We start from the raw sequence: 27,142 nt of genomic DNA, 5'->3' as shown, positions 1-27,142 counted from the left end.
AAGATCCAGCCCCCAGACCAGCATGGACAGGGCTTTTCCAATGTGCAAGGGCCAATTAGTCTTTTTAAGTACAGTAGAATCTGATGGACTGATTTTCCTGTTGCCTCTACACAGGGTCCTCGTCCCAGTGCGCTGGTGGTGGAGAGGACGCTGGATAACGGTAAAACATGGCAACCTGCTCTCTACATGGCCTCAGACTGCAGATCGGCCTTCCCTGGCATTGCCATGACTACGCCACGTTCCCTGGACCAGACGTATTGTTACACTCTGCCCCCTGCCACCACTAACCCCTACCAGGACCAGACGGTAAGGGAGGGGGACACAATGTTGAAAACTGGAGAAAATTCCCATGATATTTTGTCTCTGTACCATGAATAAGTTGTTTTCTGTACTCTTTTTGATTTTGCTCATTGTATTAAACAGATTCAATTCAGCCCCTTGCGTCAGTTCTCTACCATCAGCGTCCCCAATGGGCAGAAGATTCAAGGTAAGATGCTTACCCATCCATAACGTCCCCCCACGGTTGCTATGGACAATATAACTACATGTCCAATAAGAGTACTTACAGTATATTCCAATCTTTACACATGACATTTAAGCCATTTAGCACGTGCTCTCCTCCAGAAACACTTACACCTTTCTTGATTGACACAATCCTGATCCAATGAGGTTCTTTGCCCAGTGACTGACAGCTCTCTCTGTCCACAGAGGTATCAGGATTGTCAGGCCTGCGAGTGAGGCTGACTAATCTGGGTGCTGTGCCCCGCCTGCCGGGCCGCGCTCCCTCTCTGTTCTACGCCCTCAGAGAGATGAGAGTGATGGGCACCTGCCTCTGCCACGGCCATGCCAACCGGTGTCTGCCGGATACTAACCAGCTACCTCACACACAGGTACATATTGTTAAACACGCAGGTTACAGTTACAGTACAAGTGAATGGCTCTTTAGTGGGTTTATAACTCTGTGTATGTGTTGCAGGTCAGTGCTCAGTGTGAATGCCAACACAACACGGCAGGTATAAACTGTGAGCGCTGTGCAGATCTTTACAACGACCTGCCCTGGAGACCTGCAGAGGAGGGGGACACACATACCTGCAAACGTACGCAACCACTAATGTCTTAATACACTGACTACATCTTTTTGGTACAAGTGTGGAGAAATAGGATGACTTTGCTAATGTATCGCACAAGCAGCAACTCTAAGTAATAACTCAGTGAAGACTGATTTGTGTGAGTTGACTGAACATATACAGTCACAGATGTGTTGATTATTTCCCATGGTGCTGCCCCCTATAGGTTGTGAGTGTAACAACCATGCCCAGCGGTGCCGTTTTGACCCAGATGTGTATGAGTCGAGCGGACGGAGGAGTGGGGGGGTGTGTGAGAGCTGTCTGCACCACACGACTGGACCCAAGTGTGACCGCTGTGCCCCTGGATACCAACCCAACCACCGGAGCAGCATGGACCGGCCTGATGCCTGCATACGTGAGTGATCTTAAAATCGTAGTTTAATATGTATTAATAAAATACTGCTGCCTTTAATCCTCTTTCTCTCCTACTATAGGTTTAATCACCACCACATTAGGTCGCAGTGTTGCAATATCTTTGCTGTGTTTGATTATTGTTGTGTTTCTGTTTTGTTTCCTGTGTTTTGTACAGGCTGTCATTGCAGTGCTGAGGGGGTGGAGAATGGGGATCAGTGTGATGACGTCACAGGGTCCTGTCGCTGTAAGGCCAATGTTGATGGATCGCAATGTGACCGCTGCAAGATGGGATACTACGGTCTGACCGCCTCCAACCCTCTGGGCTGCAACAGTGCGTCATCTTTCACTCTTGACCCTGAATAGGCAATTCATAAACTCTCATGTCATGATTACTTACAGCTGTATTCACCATACTGTGGTGTTGGTCTATCCCCATCTGACTCTGTGTCTATCTCTCTCCAGAGTGCCTGTGCAGTAAAGACGGATCCCTGTCCAGTGTGTGTGACCCTGTGAGTGGTCAGTGTCCTTGCCGACCTCATCTCCAGGGGCTGACCTGTGAGCTGTGTTCCCATGGTTACTGGAATCCATCCTCTCCCCGTGGATGTGAGCCCTGTCACTGTGACCCCACCAACTCCCATGGTGACACCTGTGACCAGAGTACGGGTCAGTGTCAGTGCAGGTCAGGGTTCGGAGGTCGTACCTGTACAGAATGCCCTGACAACACCTACGGAGACCCACTCATTGGCTGCAGATGTAAGTGCCCTGTCGTGTTCTGTCACAGAAACCTTCAAAGGCTCTTAAACATGCTTTGTTCAATGCTTTTGACAATTCAATCCAATGGGCAGACTAAGTAACAATAATTTTCTCTCCTCATGACCCTGTTCTCTTCCCTCTCTCTCTCCATCTCCTCCCTCTCCCTTTCTCCGTAGCGTGTCAGTGTGCTGCTGGGGGCACAGAGCCAGGAGGCTGTGATAAGCGTACGGGGGCCTGCCGGTGCCGGCTGGGTGTCACAGGTGCCCGTTGCGATGCCTGTACCCGTGGCCACTGTGACTCCTTCCCTGACTGTGAGGTCTGCCCCTCCTGCTTTTTCTCTCTGGACTCGAACATCCAGAACCTCACCCTGGGCCTGGAGAAACTCTCCTCCAGGATTCCCTCTCTTTCTGGGGGCTCATTACCTACCAGTCTGGGTCCCCGCATCAGAACCCTGGAGGCCACTCTCACCCAGATACGAGACTCTCTCCCACTGCCACCTCCCTCTGCCAGACAAGTCAACGACGCCCTCTCTCAGCTCCGCAGGCTAAGGTGGGGGATGTTCAGATGTCCCGGCAAACTTAGAATGTCTAAATAGAAGTGGGCATCAGATTCCATAAACTGCGAAACTTTGCTTTTCAAAATTTCAGTGTATATATTTAAACACCTCTATTCCTGTAGACTACAGTCCTTCATTACCCAGCTCACTGTCCCTCATATCCATTGTAATCCTCCAGGGACCAGTTGGATCAGGTGGATGGAGATTTGTCACCCCAAGGCCGAGCCCCTGAGCTAGGCACACAGCTGGACGAACTCCAGGCTCTACTGGACGGCCTGGGTCTGGTGTACAACACCAAGAGAGATGCTCTCAGGAACTCTGTCAACTCCAACAATGCAGGTGAGGGAGACACTGCCACAGAGCTAGGAGCACCATCTATGTGTCGAGTGGCAAAAACAAGGTTCAGAATTTAGAGTGTGGAATTTAGAATCCACAATCAAAATCAGAACCAAAGCCTTGATGCCAGTCTGTTTTGGTTTGAGCTAAATTATGGCTGCTATCACACCTGTTTCTGTCCTCTTGGTTGGTTCTCTCTCAGGGGCCTTTTCTTCCATAAAGGATGCCTATGACGAGTCAACTGACTCTGCCAAAAGTGTTGATGCTAGTGGGAAGACTGTAGACCAGTCAAAAGCAGTCAGAAAAGACGCCTTTGACCTCCAGAACCAGGTCCAACCAGCCAACACCAGAGACCTGGAGAAACTCAGTCACCAGCTGAACACCAAACCTGACCTCACACCCACTGCCAAGCAGGTAAACCTAGCCCTAGTCCTAGTCCCAGCCTTAACCCTAACCCAAACCCTAGCCCTAGTCCTAACCCGAACCATAGCCCTAACTCTAGCCCTAACCCTACCTCCACCTAAATGTGAATGTGTATTGTTATTCCCTGTCTCTCAGGTGTGTGGCAGCATGCGCTTTGCCCCCTGTACCCCTGCTCAGTGTGATGGTGAGCTGTGCCCTGCAGAGGGGACGCCACCCTGTGGCCGTGGGGAGCGTTGCGTCGGGGCTCTGCCTCTGGGGACCCGGGCTGTGAATGATGCTGAGGAGGTGAAAGACAGACTGAAGCAGCTCAATGGGAAGATCACACAGGCCGCTGCACAGGTAGGAGCTAACACTTTGTTTGTTTACTGTATGTTTCTAACCGTTTATTACAGTGTTTTAATACTTACATGAAGGAGATGACTAGTTGTTCAAGTGGTTTGTTTCATCATGTGGCGTTCAATGCTTTGTTCTTTTCTCCATTCAATTCACAGATCCAGGAAACACAGGACACAGCCAATAAGGTCAGACAGTCCACAGACGATCTGGACAATCAGATGAGGCGGGCCAGGGATGACCTGGATGCAGATTTGCAGGAGACGAGAGACTTTGTTAAAGAGCTGAAGGACTTCCTGTCAGGTGAGACATTGACAGTTATGTTCCAGTACCTTCAATAACCACTTACTTATTTACTCTTCGTAAAAGTATTCAAGTAGTAGTATAGAATTTTTGGGAGTCTCTAGTTTAATGACATTCCCCTCCTCTCCCTCCCTCTCCCCCACCTATCTTCCATTCTCTCTCATCCTCCATATTCCCCTCTATATCCTCCCTCCCTCCCTCCTCTCTCTCTCTCTCTCCAGACCCATCATCAGACCCGACACACATCAGCACAGTGAGTGAGTGGATCCTGAATGCCAAGCTGCCTGTCAGTCTGGCTACTCTGAAGAGGAAGCTCCAGGAGATCAGAGACCTGGCGGCAGGACTCCCAGACAGCACTGCAGTCCTGGACCAGGCTGGACCACAGCTCGACACCGCCCGGCGCCTGCTACAGGAGGCTCGGGACGCCAGGTATAACGCCTTATGACCTCTTTTGTCAGTCTTAAGACAGGTTTATGTACTGTAGACATTTAAGATCAGCCGCAGGAAGTAGGGGTGCTGAGGGTGCTACAAAAAATTGTGGTATTTGGTATTTTATTAGCGAAAGCAGCAGCTACTCTGCCTGGGGGCCACACAAAACATGAAACATGACATAATACAGAACATTAATAGACAAGAACAGAACTACATCAATTTAAAACAGGCACACATAGCCTCCATATCAATACATACACACAAACTAGTGCACTGGGCTTTTACTAGTCCTGTATTAGTGAGCCAATATAGCCGTCTGAAGCGCGGGCACCCCCCAGCACCCTCACCACCAAACATCTTCCATTCATTTAAGTAACGTATCTTTAAGTCTTTAAGTATCTTCTATGAATTTAAGTAGAGTATGACTAGTTGTTGTAATTAATGACAATTCTGTGTGGTTTCTGAGGTCACTTTAACATTGTTGTGACTGCTGTGAACATTGTAGTAAGGTTGCTGTAACATTGCTATTATGTTGTTGTGTGACAGGGACGCAGCGCTGGGTGTGAAGGCTGATGTTGACGGGCTGTTGGAGGGCTTCACTACAGTGGAGGGCTCCCTCTCTGGCCTGGAGGAAAAAGTGCAGGAGAGCCTGGACATAGTGGATGACATCAGCAGCAACCTCACACAGGTGAGAGACGGAGATTAATACAAATATGCTTCCAAACTAGTCTGACACCTACATTGATTAAACAGCTTCTTACTGTATTATTCCTCTCATTTTGATCCCTCCTCTCTCCATCCCCCCAATGACATCCTTATTTTGACTCCCTCCAGACCAAGGCCCAGTTGTCTCCAGCGGTGAAGGCGCTAGGGGAGGTGTCTGCCCTGGCTGAGGGGATGAAGCCTCAGCTGGAGGGGCTCAGGGCTCTGGTGCGCTCTGGAGATATGCTGGCCCAGAATGCAACAGAAGAGGCCGATAAAGCTAAGAGGGAGGCAGACGCTGCGGCCAAGGTGAGTTTAGTTTGTGTATGTGTACGTGTGTTTGCTTGTGTATGTCCGTCTCTGTATATGAGTTTGTGCTCAACTCATGGCCTGTCTCTTTGCCTATGTGTTTGTAGGAGCTGGCATCCCTGGAGAAGCAGCTGGAGCAGCTGCGTGCTGCAGAGAGGACCAGTGGGCGTGGCGATGGGACGGGGACAGCAGGGGCGCGTCTCCAGAAGCTGCAGGAGGAGGCTGGTTCTCTGGCCCAGGACACTGGAGACATGATAAAGGCACTAGCAGGTACGGATAGGGAATGGCAAGGAGACATGTACATCTGCTAACATATATATACAGTGGGGAGAACAAGTATTTGATACACTGCCGATTTTGCAGGTTTTCCTACTTACAAAGCATGTAGAGGTCTGTAATTTTTATCACAGGTACACTTCAACTGTGAGAGACGGAATCTAAAACAAAAATCCAGAAAATCACATTGTATGATTTTTAAGTAATTCATTTGCATTTTATTGCATGACATAAGTATTTGATACATCAGAAAAGCAGAACTTAATATTTGGTACAGAAACCTTTGTTTGCAATTACAGAGATCATACGTTTCCTGTAGTTCTTGACCAGGTTTGCACACACTGCAGCAGGGATTTTGGCCCACTCCTCCATACAGACCTTCTCCAGATCCTTCAGGTTTCGGGGCTGTCGCTGGGCAATACGGACTTTCAGCTCCCTCCAAAGATTTTCTATTGGGTTCAGGTCTGGAGACTGGCTAGGCCACTCCAGGACCTTGAGATGCTTCTTACGGAGCCACTCCTTAGTTGCCCTGGCTGTGTGTTTCGGGTCGTTGTCATGCTGGAAGACCCAGCCACGACCTATCTTCAATGCTCTTACTGAGGGAAGGAGGTTGTTGGCCAAGATCTCGCGATGCATGGCCCCATCCATCCTCCTCTCAATACGGTGCAGTCGTCCTGTCCCCTTTGCAGAAAAGCATCCCCAAAGAATGATGTTTCCACCTCCAAGCTTCACGGTTAGGATGGTGTTCTTGGGGTTGTACTAATCCTTCTTCTTCCTCCAAACACGGCGAGTGGAGTTTAGACCAAAAAGCTCTATTTTTGTCTCATCAGACCACATGACCTTCTCCAATTCCTCCTCTGGATCATCCAGATGGTCATTGGCAAACTTCAGACGGGCCTGGACATGCGCTGGCTTGAGCAGGGGGACCTTGCGTGCGCTGCAGGATTTTAATCCATGACGGCGTAGTGTGTTACTAATGGTTTTCTTTGAGACTGTGGTCCCAGCTCTCTTCAGGTCATTAACCAGGTCCTGCCGTGTAGTTCTGGGCTGATCCCTCACCTTCCTCATGATCATTGATGCCCCACGAGGTGAGATCTTGCATGGAGCCCCAGACCGAGGGTGATTGACCGTCATCTTGAACTTCTTCCATTTTCTAATAATTGCGCCAACAGTTGTTGCCTTCTCACCAAGCTGCTTACCTATTGTCCTGTAGCCCATCCCAGCCTTGTGCAGGTCTACAATTTTATCCCTGATGTCCTTACACAGCTCTCTGGTCTTGGCCATTGTGGAGAGGTTGGAGTCTGTTTGATTGAGTGGGTGGACAGGTGTCTTTTATACAGGTAACGAGTTCAAACAGGTGAAGTTAATACAGGTAATGAGTGGAGAACAGGAGGGCTTCTTAAAGAAAAACTAACAGGTCTGTGAGAGCCGGAATTCTTACTGGTTGGTAGGTGATCAAATACTTATGTCATGCAATAAAATGCGAATTAATTACTTAAAAATCATACAATGTGATTTTCTGGATTTTTGTTTTAAATTCCGTCTCTCACAGTTGAAGTGTACCTATGATAAAAATTACAGACCTCTACATGCTTTGTAAGTAGGAAAACCTGCAAAATCGGCAGTGTATCAAATACTTGTTCTCCCCACTGTATATGCGCGCGCATTTGTGGCACATTGAAAAAGACACTGAATGCTGAGGTGAAATCTGAAATTATGTGATGAGTATTAATGAATCAAACATTCCCCTCTCTCCCTCTGTCCCTTCTCCTGCTCTCCTCTCCTTCTCCTTCTCTCTCCCTCTGTCCCTTCTCCTTCTCTCTCCCTCTGTCCCTTCTCCTTCTCTCTCCCTCTGTCCCTTCTCCTGCTCTCCTCTCCTTCTCCTTCTCTCTCCCTCTGTCCCTTCTCCTTCTCTCTCCCTCTGTCCCTTCTCCTGCTCTCCTCTCCTTCTCCTTCTCTCTCCCTCTGTCCCTTCTCCTTCTCTCTCCCTCTGTCCCTTCTCCTGCTCTCCTCTCCTTCTCTCTCCCTCTGTCCCTTCTCCTTCTCTCTCCCTCTGTCCCTTCTCCTTCTCTCTCCCTCTGTCCCTTCTCCTTCTCTCTCCCTCTGTCCCTTCTCCTTCTCTCTCCCTCTGTCCCTTCTCCTTCTCTCTTCCTCTATCCCTTCTCCTTCTCTCCCTCTCTCCCTCTGTCTCTTTTTCTGCTCTCCTTCTCTCTCCCTCTTTCCCTTCTCCTGCTCTCCTCTCCTTCTCTCTCTTCTGCCCCCCCCCCCCCCCTTTTCTGTCCAGGTAAAGCAGACTCTCTGCATAGTCTACAGGATGAGGTCCTACTGAAGTCCCAGAGGCTGACTGGCCTGGAAGCCAAACTGCTGGACCTTGTGGCTGACATGAGACAGAAGGTCACGATCTTCTCCACCTGCCAGGGCTGAGGTCAAAGTGCAGAGATCATCCTCACATAGTCTGTTCTTTGGGATAGAGGAGCGATGTTACATATTTATTTTGTTCCACTTTTGTAGAATGAATGTCCCAATAAAGAGCTTTATTATTGATGTTGTGTGGTCTGGGAGTTTTCCTAAATGCGTGGCAGGTTTTTATTACTATGGTACATCCTGATTGGCCCAACATTGGTGGAAGGTTTGAGAGACAATCGGATAGCTGTCGAGGAGAGAGGGGTGGGATCTGTGATTGTGTAAGGTGAGAACACCAAAGCACAGAAGAGGAAGTTTATATAATTTGTTTTATGAAGAAACAAAACAAAGACGCAAAGTATAGTGCCGGTGGTTATAAGATATGAGCATCTCCAGTCATACAGTCACAATGGCATCGTCAATACAAGAGGAAGTCTATAGCAGCTTATGGCATAAAAGTGGCACATATCATTTAACCCTGTATGTAAAGTGGTGTTAGTGCACAGGACCACTTTAAGTGGTGTAACCATCTTCTCTTACACAGAGAAACGACAGCCCTCCAAACCCTTCTCGCCCTAAAGTCAGTGTGTTATGACATGGGTGTCAGGATTCAAATAGTGAGACCTGTCAATGCAAGCTTCATAACAGTCAAAAGCCTTACATTTAGGATTATAGAAGATAAAAAAGAATTCAGTCAATATAAAAATACATAACACTTCAACAATGACATCTCGAAACCCTTCTCCTTGAATACTGAGATGTTGTAAAGTATTCATAAACTTTTCGATGAAACCATTACTTTACCAGGTTTCCATTTTTCTCCAGATCCATTATTAGTTTCAGATGTGAGTGAAAGAACAACAAAGCTTGATTCAGTTCAGACAACAACATAAAGTAGCCAAAGAATTAATGAGTTGGAATCTAGCTGTCACAGCTATCATATCAGCAAAAAAAGTATATATATATATATATAAATAAAAGTACATTTGTTTTCCATAGGTCAATAAGCATTAGTCATAGACAATTATACATTGCAAATACAGTACCAGTCAAAAGTTTGAACACACCTACTCATTCAAGGGATTTTCTTTCTTTTGACTATTTTCTACATTGTAGAATAATAGTGAAGACATCAAAACTATGAAATAACACATACGGAATCATGTAATAACCAAAAAAGTGTTAAACAAATAAAAATATATTTTAGATTCTTCAAAGTAGCCACCCTTTGCCTTGATGACGGCTTTGCACACTCTTTTCATTCGCTCACCCAGCTTCATGAGGTAGTCACCTGGAATGCATTTACATTGACAGTTGATGAAACTGGCTCTCATGAGGACCCAGCGTTACCTCTACTGCAGAGGATAAGTTCATTAGAGTTACCAGCCTCAGAAATTGCAGCCCAAATAAATTCTTCACAGAGTTCGAGTAACAGACACATCTCAACATCAACTGTTCAGAGGAGACTGTGTGAATCAGGCCTTCATGGTCAAATTTCTGCAAAGAAACCACTACTAAAGAACACCAATAATAAGAAGAGACATGCTTGGGCCAAGAAACATGAGCAATGGACATTAGACCGATGGAAATCTGTCCTTTGGTCTGATGAGTCCAAATTTGAGATTTTTGGTTCCAACCTCCGTGTCTTTGTGAGACGCAGAGTCGGTGAACAGATGATCTCTGCATGTGTAGTTCCCACTGTGAAGAATGGAGGAGGAGTTGTGATGATGCTTTGCTGGTGACACTGTCAGTGATTTATTTAGAATTCAAGGCAAACTTAACCAGCATGGATACCACAGCATTCTGTAGCGATACGCCATCCCATCTGGTTTGCACTTAGTGGGACTATAATTTGTTTTCAACAGGACAATGACCCAAAACACACCTCCAGGCTGTGACAGGGCTACTTGACCAAGAAGGAGAGTGATGGAGTGCTGCATCAGATGACCTGGCCTCCACAATCCCCTGACCTCAACCAAAATGAGATGGTTTGGGATGATTTGGACCGCAGAGTGAAGGAAAAGCAGCCAACAAGTGCTCAGCATATGTGGGTACTCCTTCAAGACTGTTGGAAAAGCATTCCAGGTAAAGCTGGTTGAGAGAATGTCAAGAGTGTGCAAAATATGTTTTGATTTGTTTAACACTTTTTTGGTTACATGTGTTATTTCATAGTTTTGACATCTTCACTATTATTCTACAATGTAGAAAACAGTACAAATAAAGAAAAACCCTTGAATGAGTACGTGTGTCCAAACTTTTGACTGGTACTGCATATTTTTTAATACTTCAAATATTCAAATATATATATATGTTTCTGTTGAGATAGAAGGACAGAATGTACACTTCTAAAGCTTCATCGACAGTAGCTTGGGTCAAAGAAATTAAAGTTTGCATTTGTGTGTGTGAGTGCATACATTTGTGCGTGAGTGTAAATGTACTGCACTGTAATTGGGTATGAACCCCAGGTCTTCCTGTGTTCTCCTCTGGAGAAGGTTCGGGCCCCGGGTCCTTGCTATGGGCCCCTGAAAATCTCAGAAGAGCACTACAGAAATGAATCAGCAGGAGGCAGCAGACAGACACCTGTCGAGCAGCAAGGAGTGGCTCAAACTTCTTGACTGCAACACTGCAGAAACACTGGAGAGAGAGAAAGGGGGGTTCCACATGAAGATTCATATAATTAATGTGAGAAAGTTGGGTGTTTTCCTATCAACTTATCTCTCTGTATTTTGTTTATTGTGTGCATGAGTGTATTCAAATGAACATGCATTGTGTATATGAGACCAATTTACCTTGACGTAGTTGAATTGATCCTCAGGCCAATCAACCAATCACATGACAGAACACACCCCAGTCTGCATCGTCTGGCCATTCCTATTGGTCACCCTGTTCATGGCGTCACAGCTGAAACACAACATTAAAAAGCAGAGCCTTCAGAACCACAGATTCTACACTTAGTGGACATATCTGAACCCCCCCGACAGCTACATTCAACCTCCACTCAGTCCACTTGGACTCACCTCTTAGCTGCCGTGAATGAGGAGCAATTCTCTGCGTTATATGTCTCCATGACGACCGGCGCGTGCATGGGCTCGCTGTGACTGGCTCTCAGGCCCCGGTACTGTGCCTCTGGAGGGGTCATGTGACACACTGGGATCGGGAGGTTGCCGGTGGCGTCAACGTCCTCTGTGGTGATGTTGTTGACACCCCGCAGGGGATTCTGGGAGTTGCAAGGGTTGATGGCTATGGCAGGGATGGGAGGGAGAGGGGCGTCGGGGTCGGCGTGGGCCAACTGCAGCTTCTTCATATGTTTGATGGCTGCTGTGGCGTTGAAGGCTTGCTGTAACACACACAAACACACAGGAATATTAGCATTCATAATTGGGTTTTGTTAATAATAATAATAATAATATAATAAATGTATGTATGCTAGCATACTGTATGTCGCCTCATATGTTGCTCACCCTCCATTTGGACTTGGCAAAGTTCCTCTGGATCTGCATGCTGACTGATTCATAGATGTCCTGATCCCTCGCTGTCTTTCCAATGATCCTGCAACAGGAAATGACATTGATAGGGTCACCAGGAACAAGTAATAAACAGGAAAGAGTGAGCTACCTAGACACTGATCGGAGGTCAGTTTTCTATTTTCCTCCTCTGATGGCCATAGTTAAGATGAGGAGAGGATAGGCTGATCCTGGATCTGTGTGTGTGACTCACCAGGGGTGTCTGAGGGCCTGTTCTGTGGTGAACCGTTTGTTAGGGTGCTTCTGCATCATGTTCCGGATGAAGTCTTTCGCTATGGAACAGAGACAGACAGAAACATCAACAACTGACATGGAACTTTCAGCCTTCTAAAAATTATGAATATCTTTAATATATACAGTACCAGTCAAAAGTTTGGACACACCTACTCATTCAATGGTTTTTCTTTATTTTTTACTATTTTCCACATTGTAGAATAATAGTGAAGACAAACTATGAAATAACACATATGGAATCATATAGTATCATATAGTAAACAAGAAAGTGTTAAACAAATCAAAATATATTTTATATTTGCGATTCTTCAAAGTAGCCACCCTTTGCCTTGATGACAGCTTTGCACACTCTTGGCATTCTCTCAACCAGCTTCATGAGGTAGTCACCTGGAATGCATTTCAATTAACAGGTGTGCCTTGTTAAAAGTTAATTTGTGGAATTTCTTTCCTTCTTAACACGTTTGAGCCAATCAGTTATGACAAGGTAGGGGTAGTATACAGAGATAGCCCAAGTCCATATTATGGCAAGAACAGCTCAAATAAGCAAAGAGAAACGACAGTCCATCATTACTTTAAGACATGAAGGTCAGTCAATACGGAACATATCTTTCACGACTTCTGCCGAAGTCGATGCCTCTCCTTGTTCGGGCGGTGTTCGGTGGTCGACGTCGCCGGTCTTCTAGCCATCGCCGATCCATTTTTCATTTTCCATTTTTGTTTTGTCTCGTTTTTCCCCACACACCTGGTTTTCATTTCCCAATTACTGGTCATGTATTTAACCCTCTGTTTCCCCCATGTCTTTGTGTGTGATTGTTTATTGTTAAGGTCGGTACGTTTCCGGCTGGTTTGGTCCGGGTGCTGTGTTCACCCGTGTTGTACAGTAACCATTATTGTTCGCACAATGATTTTGTTACTTTGTGCTATTTTCGCAAGTAATGTGCGTTGTTCACTCATCTCTGCTCTCCTGCGCCTGACTTCATGCACCAGCTACACCCACCCCCTGACAATATCAAGAACTTTGAAAGTTTCTTCAAGTGAAGTCGCAAAAACCATCAAGCTCTATGATGACACTGGGTCTCATGAGGACCGCCACATGAAAGGAAGACCCAGTTACTTCTGCTGCAGAGGATAAGTTCATTAGAGTTACCAGCCTCAGAAATTGCAGCCCAAATAAATGCTTCACAAAGTTCAAGTAACAGACACTTCGCAACATCAACTGTTCAGAGGAGACTGCGTGAATCAGGCCTTCATGGTCAAATTGCTTCAAAGAAACCACTACTAAAGGACACCAATAAGAAGAAGAGACATGCTTGGGCCAAGAAACGCAAGCAATGGACATTAGACCGGTGGAAATCTGTCCTTTGGTCTGATGAGTCCAAATCTGAGAGTTTTGGTTCCAACTGCCGTGTCTTTGTGAGACGCAGAGTAGGTGTACGGATGATCTCCGCATGTGTGGTTCCCACTAGAGGCTGGCCGATTAATTACGGCCGATTTCAAGTTTTCATAACAATCGGTAATCAGCATTTTAGGACGGCGATTATGGCCGATTACATTGCACTCCACGAGGAGACTGCATGGCAGGCTGACCACCTGTTACGCGAGTGCAGCAAGGAGCCAAGGTAAGTTGCTATCTAGCATTAAACTTATCTTATAAAAAATATTCAATCTTAACATAATCACTAGTTAACTACACATGGTTGATGATATTACTAGCTTAACTAGCTATCAAACGTTGCAAATAATCAATGCGGTGCCTGTTAATTTATCATCGACTCACAGCCTACTTCGCCAAACGGGGGATGATTTAACAAGCGCATTCGCGAAAAAGCACTGTCGTTGCACCAAAGTACCTAACCATAAACATCAATGCCTTTCTTAAAATCAATACATAAGTACATATTTTTTAATCTGCATATTTCGTTAAAAGAAATTCATGTTAGCAGGCAATATTAACTAGGGAAATTGTGTCACTTCTCTTGCGTTCTGTGCAAGCAGAGTCAGGGTATATGCAGCAGTTTGGGACGCCTGGCTCGTTGCAAACTGTGTGAAGACCATTTCTTCCTAACAGAGACCTTAGTTCATTTTCCAGAATTTTACATAACTATGACATAACATTGAAGCTTGTGCAATGTAACAGCAATATTTAGACTTATGGATGCCACCCGTTCGATAAAATACGGAACGGTTCTGTATTTCACTGAAAGAATAAACGTTTTGTTTTCTAAATGATAGTTTCCGGATTTGACCAAAATAATGATCTAAGGCTTGTATTTCTGTGTATTTATTATATTATAATTAAGTCTATGATTTTATATTTGATAGAGCAGTCTGACTGAGTGGTGGTAGGCAGCAGCAGGCTCGTAAGCATTCATTCAAACAGCACTTTCCCGCGTTTGCCAGCAGCTCTTCGCAATGCTTGAAGCACAGCTCTGTTTATGACTTCAAGCCTATCAACTCCCGAGATTAGGCTGGCAATACTATAGTGCCTATAAGAACATCCAATAGTCAAAGGTATATGAAATACAAATGGTATGGAGATAAATAGTCTTATAATTCCAATAATAACTAGAACCTAAAAACTTCTTAACTGGGAACATTGAAGACTCATGTTAAAAGGAACCACCAGCTTTCATATGTTCTCATGTTCTGAGCAAGGAACTTAAACGTTAGCTTTTTTACATGGCACATATTGCACTTTTACTTTCTTCTCCAACACTGTGTTTTTGCATTATTTAAACCAAATTGAACATGTTTCATTATTTATTTGGGACTAAATAGATTTTTATTTATGTATTATATTAAGTTAAAATAAAAGTGTTCATTCAGTATTGTTGTAATTGTCATTATTACAAATATATATAAAAATCAGCCGATCCATCGGTATCGGCTGTTTTTGGTCCTCCAATAATCGGTTTTGGTATCGGCATTGAAAAATCATAATCGGTCGACATCTAGTTCCCTCCGTGAAGCATGGAGGAGGAGGTGTGTTGGTGTGGGGGTGCTTTTCTGGTGACACTGTCTGTGATTTATTTAGAATTCAAGGCACACTTAACCAGCATGGCTACCACAGCATTCTGCAGCGATACCCCATCCCAGCTGGTTGAGAGAATGCCAAGAATGTACAAAGCTGTCATCAAGGCAAAGGGTGGCTCCTTTGAACAATCTCAAATATAAAATAGATTTTGATTTGTTTAACACTTTTTTGGTTTCTACATGATGATCCCAAAAACAGACATAGTTGTCTTCACCTCAAACAGCAAGCAAACTATGTCTGTTTTTACATCCATTGAGAATTACAATAGTTCCTCAATGTATTTGAAAAATCTTTCCAGCTCTCTCCCTTTTGATAACCACTCAGCGTGAAAGGGAAAAATGTCATGCTCTGATCCTGTGGAAACGTCAATAAAAAAGGCTTATCAGTGCTTGACTTGGACTGAAATAGGTTCAGGTACTAATTTTGGGTGCTGGTACTGTTTATATTTAGGTGCAGGAGCTCCACAATACTTTTGAGCTAATATTCTATAAGAGAAAGAGGAGCTCAAGCAGTAGAACATTTGAGGTGCCAGTACCCAGCTCCGGTGAGCTTCTTCCCAAGTCAAGCACTGCTTCTTATCTCTTGCGCAAATAGCCTACAGCTGTGTCTGTCCTGAGCTTACTGGCATGGGAAACTCTGAGGGCCCAGAATATTTTATACAATGTTGCGCAAGCTTCGGGCCGGACCCAAGTTAATAGTTGACACAATGTTTCAAATTTCGTTGCAGATAGGCCAGGTGTAGCCAATGCGATTTATAGGATATTTATTTTTATCAGGATATTTTCTACCTGCAGGCTGCAATGTTTTTATTTGTCGGCTTTATGGAGGCTATTTTTACATGGTTGGCAATGCCAATAGAAGTTACTTTTTATGTTTGTATTATTTTCATTTAGATTTGGATAGAATTTTGATTAACCACATGACAATGATTTTGAGATATGACCTTATTATAAATTAAATTAAACAGTTTCACAAAAATATGCACATGAACACCATAACTGGCACGCAGAACGGTAGAAATGGTAAGATAAAATGGCATTCCACATGAGAAAGGTTGCAGACTCCTCGTGTAGGCTATAACCCGACAACTTCAGGAGAATTAGCACAAGTCAGCAGGAGCGGGAGGAGAATAGTTGGGTCAGTTTTCTTCTGGTTATCTAGATCTCTGGCGCCCTCTTGAGGCATCAAACCGTAAGCTTAAGCATCAGACAAGCTCAATGCATATAGTTGATTTTATTAAAACACATAGGGTGTGTCTATATATGGAAAAATACACGTTTGTGTAATCGATTGGTCGAAAGAACAGATGACTTTCGGTCTAACAAGATGTTTTTTAGTCAGGTAGCCCTACTATGTACATAAGTAGATATTATAAAAGGGACATCTTTTTTCTAATTAAACAATGGGCAGTTTGGGTTGCGGTTGGATTTTTTTTTGTAAATTTCTAGCCTGCAAAGTTGCTGTTTTTTATATGGTCTGTGCGCTGATAGAGTTTGACACCCCTTGGCTATCTTTTTATGTAGCAAGCTATTTATTTAGCAATATAAAAACACGGAGTCTAACGTTAGCTAGCTAGCTTGCTGCTGGGAGGATGTCATGTCATTGGAGGAGTGGGTGAGTGCCGACTTTTCCCCCTCATATCGTTTTTTGTTGGCTACAGCTAGAGCTGCTGCAGGTGTCATTTGGTTAACTAGCGATAAATGTGAATCGCTTTGCTAGCTAGCTAGCTACAGTATGCTGAACTTGAACGACTAGCATACCTCTTAGTTGTCAATCAAATGTATTTGGCATCGATCAAATGGGCAGGCAGGCAAGTTCTCATTCAGTTGTCAAAAAGTGGGTTTGGACAAGCATGCATTGACAGGCAAGTTGCAGAAGGACGAGCAGGCTACTATTCCCCATCATTTATCAGTGCAATTTTGACAGACAACTAGCTGAAAATGTTTGAGAGGGTTTATCTAATGTTCCCTCAATAGATTTTAGCTCATCTTGCCCTAGCTAGCATTAATTGCTGATCTTGTTGATGTACATAGTCAAATCTGAGGGCCTGTTGTCTCTATGGGGGTGCCACAGGGTTCAATTCTTGGGCCGACTCTCTTCTCTGTATACATCAATGATGTCGCTCTTGCTGCTGGTAAGTCTCTGATCCACCTCTACGCAGACAACACCATTCTGTATACTTCTGGCCCTTCTTTGGACATTGTGTTAACAACCCTCCAGACGAGCTTCAATGCCATACAACTCTCCTTCCGTGGCCTCCAACTGCTCTTAAATACAAGTAAAACTAAATGCATGCTCTTCAACCGATCGCTGCCTGCACCTCCCCGCCCGTCCAGCATCACTACTCTGGACGGATCTGACTTAGAATATGTGGACAACTACAAATACCTAGGTGTCTGGTTAGACTGTAAACTCTCCTTCCAGACTCACATAAAACATCTCCAATCCAAAGTTAAATCTAGAATTGGCTTCCTATTTTGCAACAAAGCATCCTTCACCCATGCTGCCAAACATGCCCTCGTAAAACTGACCATCTTACCGATCCTCGACATCGGCGATGTCATTTACAAAATATCCTCCAACACCCTACTCAACAAATTGGATGCAGTCTATCACAGTGCCATCCGTTTTGTCACCAAAGCCCCATATACTACCCACCACTGCGACCTGTACGCTCTCGTTGGCTGGCCCTCGCTTCATACTCGTCGCCAAACCCACTGGCTCCAGGTCATCTACAAGACCCTGCTAGGTAAAGTCCCCCCTTATCTCAGCTCGCTGGTCACCATAGCAGCACCCACCCGTAGCACGCGTTCCAGCAGGTATATCTCACTTGTCACCCCCAAAGCCAATTCCTCCTTTGGCCGCCTCTCCTTCCAGTTCTCTGCTGCCATTGACTGGAATGAACTACAAAAATCTCTGAAACTGGAAACACTTATCTACCTCACTAGCTTTAAGCACCAGCTGTCAGAGCAGCTCACAGATCACTGCACCTGTACATAGCCCATCTATAAATAGCCCAAACAACTACGTCTTCCCCTACTGTATTTATTTATTTATTTATTTTGCTCCTTTGCACCCCAGTATTTCTACTTTGCACACTCATCTACTGTCAAATCTACCATTCCAGTGTTTTAATTGCTATATTGTATTGTATTGTATTATATATTGTATTTACTTCGCCACCATGGCCTATTTATTGCCTTTACCTCCCTTATCTCACCTCATTTGCTCACATTGTATATAGACTTATTTTTCTACTGTATGTTTGTTTTACTCCATGTGTAACTCTGTGTTGTTATATGTGTCGAACTGCTTTGCTTTATCTTGGCCAGGTCGCAGTTGTAAATGAGAACTTGTTCTCAACTAGCCTACCTGGTTAAATAAAGGTGAAATAAATAAACATAGGGAACTGAGGGAGAGATAGACTACCTTTTCATGGTTGTTTGATCACTAGTATTGTGAAGTTCTCAAATGTAGGACTCCCGTGGTATTTACATATTTGCAGAAATCCATTCGGGTGTATTTTGTTTGTTCTAATGATCTAAAGTCACGCTGTTGCTATTGCCTGTAAACACACAATCCAGCTCAAAGTGAATGATGGCAGACCCGTGTGGCAAATGGCTTTTTTGCATATAGGCCTACTGTAGCTCTGATTGGCTATGGCACACCCGTCTGCGTAGAATCCGGTCTGCGTAGACTCTGGACAGGACAGATGTTTTTATTCAGTTTTATATCCTGCAGTGTCTATTAGTGTCCAAACGCACGGACGCTTTCACACTCTATATTGCTTTAGAATTTTCACAAATGCCTTACTCTACGTCTGTAATGTCTGCTTCCAACTCACACTCTCAAACACGTAGATCCCCTGAACACAGCTCACTTTCCAGCCCACTTTCCAGCTCACACTCTCAAACACATAGATCCCCTGAATGCAGCTCACTTTCCAGTTCACTTTCCAGCTCACACTCTCAAACACATAGATCCCCTGAATGCAGCTCACTTTCCAGCTCACACTCTCAAACACGTAGATCCCCTGAATGCAGCTCACTTTCCAGCTCACACTCTCAAACACGTAGATCCCCTGAATGCAGCTCACTTTCCAGCTCACACTCTCAAACACGTAGATCCCCTGAATGCAGCTCACTTTCCAGCTCACACTCTCAAACACGTAGATCCCCTGAATGCAGCTCACTTTCCAGCTCACACTCTCAAACACGTAGATCCCCTGAATGCAGCTCACTTTCCAGCTCACACTCTCAAACACGTAGATCCCCTGAACACAGCTCACTTTCCAGCCCACTTTCCAGCTCACACTCTCAAACACGTAGATCCCCTGAACGCAGCTCACTTTCCAGCCCACTCTCTCAAACACATAAACCCCCTGAACGCAGCTCACTCTCCAGATCCCAATCACCTGAATTCTAATCACCTGTTCACACACCTGTATGTCATTTACACACACTATTTAGTTCAGTTCTTTGCACCCCATCATTGTTAGGTATTGTTTGTTTTGGTACACATTCTATTCGAAGCTCTGTTTAGTTCCGTATTAGTCCTCCCGTGTATCGTAGTTTTTGGCCATCCTCACTAACGACACCTCCCTGCCTGTACTTTTGCCTATCAGATTTCCTGACATCTCCCTCTTGCCTGATCTCCCGGACCACGTTACTAGCTTTTTCCCTGCCTGTACTGTTACCTTTTTGGAGTCCCTGTGTATGACCTTCTGCCTGCCCCTGGACCCAGCTACCTGCCTCCTCCTGTGGTCCTTTACTAATAAACACCTGCTGCGCCCTACACTTGAAACCAGCACTCTGTCTCCCATCGTACTCATTACAACGTCATTTCCAAACATTCTATGAATTTATGAAAACGACCATATCTAAGTGCTCGCTTGTCTGAAAATGTAAAAAAAAGGTGTCATATTCTTCTGTGAGGTGTATATGAACAGATTTTAATAAGATTTCATGTTGCTAAAATGCTGTCAGTTCCACTTGAAATACCCTTGTTGTTGTTGTTGATGTGGTGGTTTTGTCTTACCTGACTCAGAGATATCATCCCAAAAGGGCGAGTGGAAAGCATAGTCGGCCCTCATGATCTTAGCGAACAGACGTGTCTCGTTGTCCTCGAAGAACGGAGGGTAGCCACACAGCCTGTCACACAGAGAAAGAGAGGGGACATACAGTCATTTTACAGAGTTAACACAGAGAGAGAGGGAACATCCAGTAGTTTTTAAAGAGTTAACACAGAATTCATCATAGAATTACAATAACTTTTCCCAAAAGTGATATAGAAATACCATCTCATAATGCAGTCATCCTGATACTATGAAATGGTTGAGAAGAGGTGCTGGCAAATATAGATCTAGAAGTCCTAGATAGGCACTCACAGGATGTATGTGATGACTCCTATGGACCAGCAGTCCACTGCCTTGCTGTAGGGTTTCTGAGCCAGAACTTCAGGGGCTGTAGAGGATCAAATATAAACAGGGTTAGATACCATGCTAATACTCTCTAGCTGTGCAATGAAGCTTTACTCTCTATTTTAATGACCAACCATCTAACACACACTTGCTGCACATCTGCATTAAATCAAATCGCATTTGTCACGTGCGTTGAATACAACAGTGTAGACTTTACCATGAAATGCTTGCTTACGAGCCCTCTGAATCATTGGGAAATGCTCGTAAGCAAGCATCTCACAGTAAAGTCTACACCTGTTTGGCGCATGTGACAAATTTGATTTGATTTGACACACACACACTCTCACCAACATATCCTGGCGTGCCGCAGGCTGTGGACATCACTCCATGGTCGGACATCTTGGACAGGCCGAAGTCACTGATCATGATCTTGGAGTTCTCGTCTGAGTCGAAGTATAGCAGGTTCTCTGGCTGCTCTCACACACAGGGAGAGAGAGGGGGAGAGGGTCAACAAGCAGCAGAGGAACTGTTCTCTCAACATGGTATACAAAAAATAGATGGGTTCGAGGTTCGCTGTGAGTAAAGTAACGCTCCCTATACTTTCAATGCATTTTCTAGTAAAAAGTGGGTAAACGCTTATATGTGTGTTTACCCTCCAATACACCACTGATGATATAGTAACGTGTATGAGATATGTTTGACTGGGGCTTATATGTGTGTTTACCCTCCAATACACCACTGATGATATAGTAACGTGTATGAGATATGTTTGACTGGGGCTTATATGTGTGTTTACCCTCCAATACACCACTGATGATATAGTAACGTGTATGAGATATGTTTGGAGTGGCAAATTGTATATTATTTATTTACTTTTTACCTACATTAAAATGTACTTTGACCCTCACTCTACCAGGTATGTTGACTGTGTGTGTGTAACATACCTTGAGGTCCCTGTGCACTATGCTGTTCTCGTGAAGGTAGTTGACAGCTTGCAGTACTTGGCGGACCAGCTGGCTGGCGTCCTTCTCTGTGTACACCCCCCGATCTATGATACGGTCAAACAGCTCTCCACCAGACACCCTAGGAAAGAACACACACATCAGAATCTCCCCACCATATTCACCATCATCATCCGCATCATCACCTTAAACATCCTCGTCATCACCATAAACATCATCATCATCGGCATCACCATCATCAGCATAATCATCATCACCATTCTCATCACCAGCATTTACAACCCTTATTAAACACCTGACTAATACAGCGAGTTCTCTAAAATAGTAACATTTATACATGTATTTAGCTTATGTAGTGATAATGGTTTGCACTCACAGCTGCATGACGAGGTAATAGTGTGTCTGAGTCTCATAGAAATCTTCCAGTCCAATCACATTGTCATGCCTTATCCTGAGAGGAAGATTGAGAGATATGTGATGTTAACTTGTTCAGCTGTGAGAGTGTGTAAGAGTATGAGCGTGTGTGTGTGCGTGCGTGTACTCACTTCTTCAGCACAGTGATCTCGTTCTCCAGGTTGCTACAGCTGAGGTGTTTTTTCTTCAGACACTTCAGGGCGTACAGGTTTCCTGTCTTCTTCTCTCGCACCAAATACACCTCGGAGAACGAACCCCTACATTCCCACACAGACAGACAGAGAAAAAGGTTAGTAGTAGTAGTAGTAGTAAGGCGCCCTGGAGAAAATTAGGGTTAAGTCCCTTGCTCAAGGGTACATCGATAGATTTTTCAAGTTATCGGCTCTGGTTCTCGAACCAGCGACCTTTCGGTTACTGGCCCAACACTCTAACAGCTAGGCTACCTAACGCCATGTACTGTAGGTGGAGTCACCACCACCCAGCCTCACTAGCCAGGCTCATAGCTGACACACAGCTAGGAACGAGACGAGGGTGTCCCAGATAGAGGCTCAGGTATGGCCAGTGCACCTGAGGCCTGTGCTCCTGAGGCCTGTGCTCCTGAGGCCTGTGCTCCTGAGGCCTGTGCTCCTGAGGCCTGTGCTCCTGAGGCCTGTGCTCCTGAGGCCTCTGCTCCTGAGGCCTCTGCTCCTGAGGCCTGTGCTCCTGAGGCCTGTGCTCCTGAGGCCTGTGAATAGCAGCAGGGCAGGACTAGTGCTCAAGCACTTTACATAACCCAGCCTGAAGCTCAGGACAGGGACCCCTGAACTGATTGATTGATTGATTGAACTGATTAGATCATTAAAAGTAGTAGTCTGCTCAAGCGGGAGACAACATAACATACATAAAAAATGATTGCCGTTAAAAACACAATAAAGCCTGGAGGCTTATTTCCATTGTGGTCTTAATTTGTTCATTGTGTCCATTTGTCTCTGTCTGACCTAGCACAGTCAACCCTGGATGAACCCTGAGCAGGCTGTGGGTGGGTTGTTTCTTCGTCAGACCAAACAAACACCCCAGCCATAACATGACATCAGGAGAGAAGTTAGTGTTAATGCCTGGGAGGGAGCCAAAAGGATCCTAAGACTCAAAATGGATCTACCCTCCATCTGCTGATTTCCCTGTTTGAAGGAGACCAAGGTGAGGGTAATCCTCTGTTTAGCAGACACTCTGGGCCTGACCGTCACATTCCGACACCTGTGATACTGATGCAATGAGTGTGTTTGTGCCCAAAGACATCACTGTCTGGGAGAGACAGACATACAGACAGACACAACTAGGCCTGGGTTCAAACACTGCACTATTTGTTTTCTTTCAAACACTTTGATTGAGCTTGCCACTTCGCTTCCTGGCAAAATGGGACCAATATACTAGTTCCAAAAGTGCAAATTCCTCTCATCTGATACTCCTAAAAGGCTCCATCAGACACTTAACGTATTTGAAAGAAAATTATACTAATTGAACCCAGGTCTGATGAACACACACATACAGATACTTAAATTCACAGTCAAACTCACACACGCAGACATGCAGGCACACACATTCCCTCACACAGTAAACACACAGACACACAATCCCAGGCCCCTAATCCTATAACAGAGTTAGGATGTTCCTGAGCTGTAAGGACGTCATTGCTCACCTGCCTGGCTCACACCTCTCTCTCAACGTCAGCCTCTCATTCACAGCCAGGGATGTTCTGGAGTATAAGCTGCTTGAGCAGGAGGCTCAGATAAACAGGGGCCAGCAGACATACCACTCTCACTCTGCAGATATCAGCATTGTGTGGACAACGCCGTTTCTTCTATTTGATTTCGCAAAGCACAACAAACTCTGAAACAGTCATAAAGTCCTCTTATACCCCACACATACTGTACATTCAAACACATGGGCTTAATGTATAAACACACCAGTGTTTTCCCTATATGCTGAAAAAAATCCTAGGGGAAACATTGCAAAAACAAATACCAACACATGCACACGCCCACAAGCTTACATGAACACACGGCCGCCCACACACACAGACAAGCACACACTCAGGCACAAACACACAACTAAACATGTACGCTCACACACTGGGCAGATATTGGTTAACAATTTTTACAACATTTTGCAATGTCCTGTCCTCTTTTGGTTACTTTTGCAATCTCATCTCAAAAATCTCTAAAGAATTGTCTGTACTTGGGTACTAGTTGAACCGTATCTAAAGAGAAAGAGGCTGTATTGTGTGAGCGCCAAGTATTCCACTTCAGTTGATAAAGAAGACCTGCCCTGACCTGGGTCCTGATAATCTGGGTGGAATGTTCAGGCCCGTCCAGGATTATAGTGCTAAACTAGGATCCTTCTCTGGAAACCGGTAAAGTAGGTCTCCTGGAGATCCCCTAAATCATGTAATAATGGCACTTTTGTCTGAGTTAAGAAGCTGACAAGAGTCGCTACCCAGCAACAAAGGTCCAGTGAAAACGACCAAGCAAAAAATGTCTGCCGTGCGTCACCCAGGTAGGTTCTACATATTAAATGATGTAAATTATCCCAAAAGCAAAACAATAGTGAAGACATCAAAATTATGAAATAACACATGGAATCATGTAGTATCCAAAAAAGTGTTAAACAAATCAAAATATATTTTAGATTTTAGATTCTTCAAAGTAGCCACTCATTGCCTTGATGACAGCTTTGCACACTGTTGGCATTCTCTCAACCAGCTTCACCTGGAATGCTTTTCCAACAGTCTTGAAGGAGTTCCCACATATGTTGAGCACTTGTTGGCTGCTTTTCCTTCACTCTGTGGTCAACTCATTCCGAACCCTCTCAATTGGGTTGAGGGCGGGTGATTGTGGAGGCCAGGTCATCTGATGCAGCACTTCATCACTCTACTTCTTGGTCAAATAGCCCTTACACAGCCTGGAGGTGTGTTGGGTTATTGTCCTGTTGAAAAACAAATGATAGTCCAACTAAATACAAACCAGATGGGATGGGGTATCGCTGCAGAATGTTGTGGTAGCCATGTTGGTTACGTTTGCCTTAAATTCTAAATAAATCACAGACAGTGTCACAAGCAGAGCACCCCCACACCATCACACCTCCTCCTCCATGCTTCACGGTGGGAACCACACATGCGGAGATCTTTGTTCACTTACTCTGCATCTCACAAAGACACGGGGGTTGGAAACAAAAATCAAAAATTTTAACTCATCACACTAAAGGACAGACTTCCACCAGTCTAATGTCCATTGCTCGTGTTGTTTGGCCCAAGCAAGTCTCTTCTTATTGGGGTCCTTTAGTAGTGTTTTCTTTGCAGCAATTCGACCATGAAGGCCTGATTCACGCACTCTCTGAACAGTTGATGTTGAGATGTGTCTGTAAAGCATTTTTTTTGTGCTGCAATTTCTGAGGCTGGTAACTCTAATGAACGTATCCTCTGCAACAGAAGTAACTCTGGGTCTTTCTTTCCTGTGGCGGTCCTCATGAGAGCCAGTTTCATCACAGTGCTTGATGGTTTTTGCGACTTCACTTGAAGAAACTTTCAAAGTTATTGAAATATTCCTGATTGACAGACCTTCATGTCTTAAAGGAATGATGGACTGTCATTTTCTTTGCTTATTTGAGCTGTTCTTTCCATAATATGGACTTGGTCTTTTACCAAATAGGGCTTTCTTCTGTGACCATACCTGGTCACAACAACTGATTGGCTCAAACGCATTAAGAAGGAAAGAAATTCCACAAATTAACAAGGCACACCTGTTAATTGAAATGCATTCCAGGTGACTACCTTATGAAGCTGGTTGAGAGAATGCCAAGAGTGTGCAAAGCTGTCTTCAAGGCAAAGGGTGGCTACTTTGAAGATTTGTTTAATACTTTTTTGGTTACTACATGATTCCATTTGTGTAATTTCATAGTTTTGATGTCTCCACTATTATTATACAATGTAGAAAATAGTAAAAATAAAGAAAAACCCTGGAATGAGTAGGTGTGTCCAAACTTTTGACTGGTACTGTGTATTTATTTATTAATTAAATGTTTTTGTTGTTGGCCAGATATGATGTTGGGATATCGGGAACCTAACTAGCTACAGTACCAAGAAGCCATTTCAGGCTATCAATCAAGTTAGAATAGCTAGCTTGTCTAACTATTTTAGCTGTCATGCTTGCTGGCAAGCAATTATTAAATGTACTGAATAAGATTCACATTCCTTTTAAACTTTTACCCAGATTTTAGCAGAGAAGCCTATTTAGTTTATTTAAAAAGAAAACACCAGTCAGGAGGATACAGACAGCTCAAGAGGTATGCTTAGATATAAAGAAAATAGAATAGAATTCATCATAATGATTATGGCTCTAGATTGTAGGAAAAGGCTGCTTCAGGTGTATGAAAAGTGCTAAATTCTCCAACTTCCCAACGGGGTCCTAGCCCCCTCCAGACCACCGCCCAGCCATACTTTATGCCCCCTCAGATTTTTGGGGTGCGTGAGGGCCCTGCCCAGAAGTAAAAGTGCTTTGAGTTAAAAACGTAAAACACATTAAATGGCTTGAGGCACAGAGACAGAGTTAAAATGTATATTAAAACCTAGACACCAAGGTTTGCCTACAGTGTCCCCTTAGAATGATTAAGTGGTGGTTTTAAACACTGACCTGGCTAGGAAAACCCTCCAGGCTCTAATCATATCAGACAAAGTACTTACGATCCCAGCGCTTGTTTGAATTCGAACACATCTCTGATGTTGTTGGTGACTTTCTTCCAACTGCAAGTTATTTCTTTGCGACCCATGTTGTCGTCACTGCAGGCTCCTGGAACAACAACATACAGACAGGCAGGTTTACTCTTCTGTCTCGTTAAGACTGGGCTGTCTTAGATGTATATACATCAATTTTTGTAACGACAACCCTCACCACACATAAAGAACATGACCAAACACTTTGGGCCAGTGTTTCACAAATGGCGGGTGGGTACTGGGGACCGACCAACTGGTAGGTCACAGCCAGTTCCTCTTGGGTCACGTCTTAGGACTAATATGGCAAGACACACTTCAAGTAGATCACAAAACAAAAAATGTTTGGGGACCATGGCTTTGGTGGATATCTCTGTTAGGTACCTTCATTTTGTATACAACCCTGTTTTCCTTACATAAAGCTTGCATGTTCAGTATGAGGTCAGTCATGATTGGGCTAAGCTTGTTTGTACCTATTACTTACAGAAGGCCCAAAGGGGTGCAGGA

At 44.4% G+C, this 27,142-nt stretch overlaps 2 protein-coding genes across 3 annotated transcripts in view; one reads left to right on the top strand and one right to left on the bottom strand.

The window, feature by feature from the left end:
* LOC139536093 (laminin subunit beta-3-like) overlaps positions 1-8,448 on the top strand; it is a 20,042-nt gene extending 11,594 nt beyond the window's left edge. For both annotated transcript variants that reach the window (XM_071336243.1, XM_071336242.1), the window contains exons 6-22: positions 115-306; positions 424-487; positions 709-890; positions 977-1,097; positions 1,294-1,482; positions 1,657-1,812; positions 1,944-2,234; positions 2,411-2,783; positions 2,969-3,129; positions 3,329-3,540; positions 3,685-3,888; positions 4,041-4,185; positions 4,407-4,614; positions 5,164-5,305; positions 5,452-5,628; positions 5,736-5,898; positions 8,189-8,448. In XM_071336243.1, the coding sequence (XP_071192344.1) occupies positions 115-306; positions 424-487; positions 709-890; positions 977-1,097; positions 1,294-1,482; positions 1,657-1,812; positions 1,944-2,234; positions 2,411-2,783; positions 2,969-3,129; positions 3,329-3,540; positions 3,685-3,888; positions 4,041-4,185; positions 4,407-4,614; positions 5,164-5,305; positions 5,452-5,628; positions 5,736-5,898; positions 8,189-8,328 (3,120 nt within the window). In that variant the 3' untranslated portion in view covers positions 8,329-8,448. The remainder of the gene's footprint in view (positions 1-114; positions 307-423; positions 488-708; positions 891-976; positions 1,098-1,293; positions 1,483-1,656; positions 1,813-1,943; positions 2,235-2,410; positions 2,784-2,968; positions 3,130-3,328; positions 3,541-3,684; positions 3,889-4,040; positions 4,186-4,406; positions 4,615-5,163; positions 5,306-5,451; positions 5,629-5,735; positions 5,899-8,188) is intronic.
* LOC139536094 (calcium/calmodulin-dependent protein kinase type 1D-like) lies at positions 7,985-27,142 on the bottom strand. The gene is made up of 12 exons (XM_071336244.1): positions 26,609-27,142; positions 22,026-22,151; positions 21,857-21,931; positions 21,463-21,601; positions 20,866-20,989; positions 20,486-20,561; positions 20,137-20,249; positions 12,025-12,103; positions 11,769-11,856; positions 11,325-11,644; positions 11,097-11,208; positions 7,985-10,941 (listed from the first exon to the last, which is right to left on the bottom strand). Exons 1-11 carry the CDS (start codon positions 26,692-26,694, stop codon positions 11,136-11,138), a joined length of 1,299 nt encoding a protein of 432 aa, XP_071192345.1. The 5' UTR covers positions 26,695-27,142; the 3' UTR covers positions 7,985-10,941; positions 11,097-11,135.

This window comes from Salvelinus alpinus, chromosome 12 (assembly GCF_045679555.1).
Source record: "Salvelinus alpinus chromosome 12, SLU_Salpinus.1, whole genome shotgun sequence".
NCBI classification, from domain to species: Eukaryota; Metazoa; Chordata; class Actinopteri; order Salmoniformes; family Salmonidae; genus Salvelinus; species Salvelinus alpinus.
The sequence above is the reverse complement of the archived record's forward strand: the minus strand, read 5'-3'. Positions and strand labels throughout refer to the sequence as shown.

What these genes read in the sequence shown, in the direction of transcription:
- LOC139536094 (XM_071336244.1), bottom strand. Translation starts at nt 26,694, where the DNA reads ATGGGTCGCAAAGAAATAACTTGCAGTTGGAAGAAAGTCACCAACAAC. An exon ending in TTCAAACAAGCGCTGGGATC is followed by an intron (nt 22,152 to 26,608) that starts GTAAGTACTTTG and finishes GTGGGAATGTAG; the next exon opens with GGGTTCGTTCTCCGAGGTGT. An exon ending in GGAGTCATCACATACATCCT is followed by an intron (nt 20,250 to 20,485) that starts GTGAGTGCCTAT and finishes TCTGTGTGACAG; the next exon opens with GCTGTGTGGCTACCCTCCGT.